Here is a 7,330-nt window from a genome sequence, read left to right as displayed (position 1 = left end):
GATGAACCCGAAGTATCTATGGACATAATAAGCTATAAGCAACGCTTATGAAAATGGAACGGTGGAAACGGAACAAAAATTGGATGAGAGAGATAATTTGAAAAAAAAAAAAAATTAGCTTGCCCCCCGAACAATTATATTTTTCATTTATTTTTTATATGTACAAAAAAAAATCTGGAACGTTGGAATGGAACATGTACGTTAGATTTTGTATGGAGGTCAGACAACCGTAATTGGCACAAAAGGTTTTTATTTTGCAAAGCCCTCTTTTATTTCGTATTATTTTTCACGCGGAACAGTGGAATGGAACGGACCGAGCGAGTAAAAAGGTTTACGGAGTGTCACCCAAAAGCACTTGGCACAAAATTGTCTTATTTTTTGCAAAGCCCTCTTTGATTTCGTATTAGTATTCCTCCCGGAACAGTGGAATGGGATGGTCAAAGAGGGTCACGATTGGCAACAAAAAATTATTGAGGAGGCAAAAAATAAAAAAGAATAAATAAATATTTCAAAATATCCCAAGTGCCGTACCCTTTCATGAAAACTATATACCCGCGTCGTACGGGGTATCACCATAAACACAAAGAGGAATTGATCCGCTGCTATTAGCTATGCTCGCGGAATGTACATACATATGTCTGCACGTATGTAAAAGTTTGGAGCGGATCCCGTACCGTGTGGATATGCATGTACATATGATTTGTTTTAATAAAACGCTTTGTATATTTTATTTTAATGCAGGCTGCGGAAAATGCTGAAATGTTAAATGGATGTAGCATGCACTTAAATAATATTAGGTGGATTGGGTGTTAGTTTTTGGCAGAGGAAAGGAACAAAAACATAAAGTACACCTACAAAACAAAGTCGTACTATGGACTTGCACTTAAACTTTCTTTTATTTTATGAATTTTGTGTTTATTTAAAATAACTTGTGCGGATTATGTATATGTGCGTATGTGTGTATGTTGGTACAGTGCAAGAGACGAGAGCGCCAAAGAAAAAACTGTATGTATGTGCATATGTATGTTCGCCACCCTAGTCGCGCTCCAACATGTTCGATGCACTAGTTCGATGCAGTGCTTCTCTAAGCGGAATGGAATTAGCGGAGATCTGCCTATGTATATATGTACATATGTACGTACATATGTGCGCCTGAAGGGTTGTTGCACTTTTACGATTTTTGGCGGAAAAACTTATATTTGGAATATACATATATTTCGGAATAGGCAGATATGTGTATATGTACATATGCCAGTACGTTTGGAAAGAAAAATGGAGACAATAGCGGTTCTTCTCGTCTTCACTTGCACTTTTTCACTTTTTCCTCCACACTCTATACACACACTATACACAGAACCGTTTCGGTTGGAAATTGGAGCCAAATTTGAGGAAATTTGGCAAATTGAGGAACTGGACGGGTTTTATGTACTTAGCTGGCAATTTCTCTGGAGCAAGCTGGGGCGAGCGGATTGGGGGGATAATCTCCGTGATTTTTCGTCGTAAAATAAAAAATCCAATGATGAAGATCCGGCTCGAAGGACCAATGAATGTGGGGGGAGGTTCTTGCCAGTAAATTCCGAATTCCAGTCTTCCTTCAAATTGCTTCCGGTAATTGGGGGAAAGTCGCGGGATTTCGACGAAGTAATAACAAGCGCGCGTGCGTATATGTTCAGTTTATTCGTGACACTAGCTTTTCTATTCTATGCTTACTTCTACTCTAGTTGGGCGCGCAGGCCGCTGCTCGGCTTAGAGCTTTTGGGTTTTAGGTGAGTTTGTTGTTTTTGTTGTGTTTGTGTAGCGTGAGAACATGGTGCATGCTTTTCGGCATGAACACTCTCTATCACATTATATCGTCGACTCACTCCCTTCCTCTTCTTAAATCTCTTATACTAGCCTACCTCTCCCGTAGTTAATTTAATTTTTGACTTTGATAATTTTGCTTGCTTAGCTATAGTTGCTCTAGTTTAGTTGTGTTTAGTTCTAATTTTCCTCGAATATTAGCCTAACATCTATCTTTCCTGCATGCTCGCGGCCGGTTCGGTTAATCGCGCCGCGTGTCATGCGGCAGCGCCCCTCGGTCGGTTGGGCGGGAGGAGGGCTGCGTTCTGCTGGGTTCCGCGCGTAACAGGCTTTGGCTTGGTGTCGCATGGGCCACTTGATGGTGCAGTCATTGCAAATCAACGTCCAGACAAGAATATAACATAGACAATATAATAACACTCTGCGCCCAACAAGCCCCATCACTCATTATACCTACTCTTTCACTGCAGCCTCACTCGCAATTTATATATTTATTCCCTGAACACTTAGCCAGTTCATCAACTAACATCAACGGCATAATGACAGTGAAGAAAAAATACGACGCCCTATTTGTTCCACTGTACATTTAAACACTTGCACTTGCGAAGCCATGGACCCGTAGAGGGTACAGGCAGTGCTTTTCGAATTTATCCCTGTCTCCCTATGCCATCGATGCCATTTCTGGATTCAGACATAGTTTTGAAATTGATTAATGTAAATGTAAAGTAAAGGAACGATATATAGCGCAAGTGCCAAGAACATTAAGAAACTAACGTAAAATTAACTTATTAAATTAAATTTGTTAAAATCCACCCCAAAAAGAAAGATAATCAAAACAAACGGAGAGAAATCATATGTTTATGCGTGTACGAACAATTGTGTGAGCTCTCTCTTAAAAGCTTTCAGGTTCGCTCCCCCATCGCCGAAAGATCTTTTGGAACTGGATGCCTTAAGGCAGATACGTAAGTGAAAGAACCGATTTTATTGCAAAACCTTACTTATAAGAGACTTTACTGCCTTACACATAAACTAAATATTTGATCGGTCTTTCTTGTTGTTGCGATTTTGGCCAACGTAAAGCTAGCGAGCTTCGGAGCTTCTTCAAAGCTTGGCTTTAGCTATGGGGTTTACACTTATGCACATTTAAGGCAATGAAAGGCAATCAAAATCCGCAACCCTCCGGAAGCCTCCGGTCTCAAGGCAGTCCTTTTCCGAAGAAGTGTGATCTCTGTTCCAAGGAAAATCACCCAATCCGACTCTGCCCGCGCTTCCTCCAAATGGACGTTGAAGCACCTTCTAGCTGCATGAAGACGAAGCAGTTGTGCTTTAACTGTTTCGCACGAGGTCACCAGCTACGAGAGTGTACGAGCGCCCACAATTGCGTCACGTGTGGAGCCCGTCACCACACGCTGCTGCATCGCGGTACTCCAGCATCCCGTGAGTCGTCCACATCCGTACCCAATTCGACAGCTTGGCCAGGCCCAAGCTTACCAGTACATACCACACAGAATTCAGGTTTATCCGAACCTCAGTCTCATTTCCAGATATATTTTACCTCCATACTCCGTTCCGTAAACAACCTGTAGATTTGTTACGAACCTGTTTTGGTGTTGGGGCAAGGCCGGCTAGCCAGTCATCCCAGGGCTGAGTTCTTCCCAGGCCCCCAGGTCGCACAACAAACCAACTGTTCGGACATCTCGAACACACACGATAACAAACGATAATTAAAAAAAAAAAAATGCAACGGACTTTACTCTACATCTACATAAATCCACGGAAACGGCCCTACATGAAGTAATTTCAGGTGTAGAGAAAGCTCTACACCTTAAGGAATACTCCCTAGCGGCATTCCTTGATATTGAGGGAGCTTTCAACAACGTCGAGCCAGGAGCCATCACGGCGACCCTGACTGACCTGGGGGTGGACCGCCACTGGGTGATGCTCATCGATCATTTGCTCACAAAACTAGCGCGACTGTCAGAATGGACAAGATCGTGCGGATTGGGTGTAAATGCCTCGAAAACGGAACTTGTACTATTTACTAACAAGTACAAAACCCCGCCACTTAACCCCACAACATTAAACAAATGTAGGTTAACCTTTAGCGACAGTGCCAGTTACCTTGGGTTGGTAATAGACAGGAAGTTAAATTGGAACCTAAACACGAAATAAAGAGTGAAGAAGGCCACAATGACCCTATACACCTGCAAAAAAGCCATTGGACTAAAATGGGGCATGAACCCACGTATAGTTCAATGGATATACCAAGCTGTAGCCAAACCAATATTGCTCTACGGAGTCACAGTATGGTGGCCAGCTCTGTCAAAAAAGACAATCACCGCTCAACTGGCAAAAGTCCAACGAACGGCCACTCTTTGCATCAGCAAAGCGCTCTCCGCACCACACCAAATGATGCACTAAATGCCATCCTATGCCTGCAGCACATTGACCTTGCGGGGAAGGAACAAGCAGCACGGGCAGCAAAACGTTTGCGAGACTCGGACCAATGGACGTCACGACCCTATGGTCACTCGGCGATCCTTAGGGACACTAACATAGTACCTCATAGAACTGACTATTGCGTTCCCAGAGAGTACATAGCCACCCCCTTTGAGGCTATAATCCCCCGTAGAGAGGAATGGCTCGAGGGCACACCTGGCCCAAAGGGGCAATAAACATCTTTACAGATGGATCCAAACTTGATAACAAAGTTGGCGGAGGAATTTACTCCGGGCAACTAAATATGAGGCATTCTTTCCACCTTCCAGATCACTGCAGGGTCTTCCAAGCGGAAGTCATTGCGATAGATGAGGCGCTGAGGTGCCTTCAAGAGGTCTCCGTCGCGGCTACTCACTTAAATATCTATAGTGACAGCCAGGCGGCACTGAAATCACTAAGCGCAATTTCGTCGAATTCGACCACAGTGGCAAATTGTCGCAAATCTCTACATGAGATGGCAATGCCAATATGCTATTAACCTAATATTGGTCCGGGACACCAGGACATTGAAGGTAACTGCATAGCAGACGACGAGTTGGCCAGATCCGGCACTACACTCCCCCTTAACCAAGATAAGGAGGAAATACGTATGCCAATGGCCACTTGCAAGCTCAAAATAAAGGAGTACTATACCCTGCAAACAAACAACAGTTGGCAAATGGTCCCAAGATGTCGCATCACTCGACAAACGTGGCCAGACATCTCGAAAAAACGCACCGCTGAACTATGTAAACTCAGCACACATAGGTGCAGTGTAGTCATTCGCTCTCTTACAGGGCATTGGCTGATAGGCAACCACGCAAATAGGCTGGGTGCCCCCTATAACGACTTCTGTCGCAGCTGTAGAGACGAGGATGAGGAGGAAACAGTAGAACATCTGTTCTGCTCCTGTCCGGCTCTCAGTAGAAGGAGACTAAGATATCTAGGCTCACTTTTTCTTAACGACATTTCAGACATGTCTACTATAGGCCCTAGGAAGATAGCAAACTTTGTGAGAGCATCTGGATGGAAGCACTGCTGACATCGTGACAAAGGGGAGGAGAAGAGGAATTAGATCCAAGTGGAATTACAACGGGCCGAAACCGGCCTAAGTGTGTCGAGATTGAAAAATTCCGACAACCGCCTCAACCTAACCTAACCTAACCTTACTCTACATCTAACGGACAAACATCTCGCCTACACAGACGTGGACAAGTCTGAGGTGCCGAATTTCTACCTCAGGCGTACTCTACTTGAGATCCGACTCAAAACAACTATGAATCTCCTTTCCCAAGTGCGGCGGCCTTTCTCCATGTCGCCGTTGGTCCTCTTCCACACAGAAATATAAATACGATGACTACATTCAATTTGCTGCATAAATATGGTGGATAAATATGTATATGTGGGGACGGCAATAAATTAAATATTATATTTAATATATATTTATGTATGTATTTATGTATTCATTCAGGCGTATTTAATTAATTTTCTGGTGGCGCTGTTGTGGCGGGCTCGCGCCCGGGCAGGGACGTGACCAATATTCCGAGGGCCGGGGGATGGAAATTTGGCAAAATCCAGGAGGCCAGCCTGTTCTATATTTTCCTTTTGCTTGGATGCGGTTCAAAATCCTCTGGATTGTCCGGCTGGTCACCGATTTTCTGTTCCACGGTCACACACAAAAACGATCTAACGCTGCCGAGTTTATTTTTCCACTAACTGCATGCTCAGCGTAGCTGAGTCTATGCAGTCCCTCTTAATGCAGCTGATCCCCTCTCTTCTATTGCCCTTGAACCAAGTTCAAGGGCATGGCATGGCATTTTTGAGGGTGTGGGTGAGCTGGCTTGTGGATCCCGCAATGTTTTCGAGTCTCTCTTCTACTCTCCCCTCTCTCTCTCACCGGCACCGTTGATCGCCTTGCCCCTTCAATTAATGCCCTGCCAACCTCCAAAAAAATACTGCTAAATCCACTGCAACACCTAGCGAAAATTCAGGCGTACATGGACGCCGTAATTATTCGCAAACAATCGAAGGAAATGATACTAACGGCTTTTCTCTAGGCTGCTGCAGCGCCCAACGTAGGCTCACACCCACTCGGTTTCCACGTGAGTATCCTCTTCTCCTTCTTTTCTCCTTCCAACAGCTGCGACTCTGGCTGGATATCCTCCACCCGTCTCGCCTCTCGAAGGGCGTAGGGCGTCTCCGTGCTCCGCCGTTTCCAGCTGGTTTCCGTTCCTGTATTTCCGGTTTCGGATCCAGTTCGTCATCATCCCCCATGAAAGACCAATTTTGGCTCCGTCTCTCCGGCTTCCTTGGAGTCGTTTGGGGAATCTGCTCTTCATGTTCCATGGAACCTTTGGGCCTGGCGCCGATGCTCTGCCTTCGCAATTCCGGAGCCGTCTGACCGCCTTCTCTGCCGTTTCTATCCTCCTCCCAGACCAGATCCTGAATCAGCTCTACCTTCTGGCGCAGGGGCGTCATTGCCTCCATTATGGCAGCCATCAGCTCCATAAAACCTCGACGGAACTCCACAATTGCGTCACGTGTGGAGCCCGTCACCACACGCTGCTGCATCGCGGTACTCCAGCATCCCGTGAGTCGTCCACATCCGTACCCAATTCGACAGCTTGGCCAGGCCCAAGCTTACCAGTACATACCACACAGAATTCAGGTTTATCCGAACCTCAGTCTCATTTCCAGATATATTTTACCTCCATACTCCGTTCCGTAAACAACCTGTAGATTTGTTACGAACCTGTTTTGGTGTTGGGGCAAGGCCGGCTAGCCAGTCATCCCAGGGCTGAGTTCTTCCCAGGCCCCCAGATCGCACAACAAACCAACTGTTCGGACATCTCGAACACACACGATAACAAACGATAATTAAAAAAAAAAAATGCAACGGACTTTACTCTACATCTACATAAATCCACGGAAACGGCCCTACATGAAGTAATTTCAGGTGTAGAGAAAGTTCTACACCTTAAGGAATACTCCCTAGCGGCATTCCTTGATATTGAGGGAGCTTTCAACAATGTCGCGCCAGGAGCCATCACGG

General features: G+C 45.3%; 1 protein-coding gene across 1 annotated transcript; it reads left to right on the top strand.

The window, feature by feature from the left end:
• Positions 1-3,016: 3,016 nt before the first annotated feature.
• Positions 3,017-7,126, top strand: LOC117893689. Its single transcript, XM_034800379.1, has 2 exons — positions 3,017-3,263; positions 6,877-7,126. Exons 1-2 carry the CDS (start codon positions 3,078-3,080, stop codon positions 7,015-7,017), a joined length of 327 nt encoding a protein of 108 aa, XP_034656270.1. The 5' UTR covers positions 3,017-3,077; the 3' UTR covers positions 7,018-7,126.
• The last annotated feature ends 204 nt before the right edge of the window (positions 7,127-7,330 follow it).

The sequence above is a fragment of the Drosophila subobscura genome, chromosome J, assembly GCF_008121235.1.
Source record: "Drosophila subobscura isolate 14011-0131.10 chromosome J, UCBerk_Dsub_1.0, whole genome shotgun sequence".
NCBI lineage: Eukaryota > Metazoa > Arthropoda > Insecta > Diptera > Drosophilidae > Drosophila > Drosophila subobscura.
This window is presented reverse-complemented; position numbering and strand designations above follow the sequence as displayed.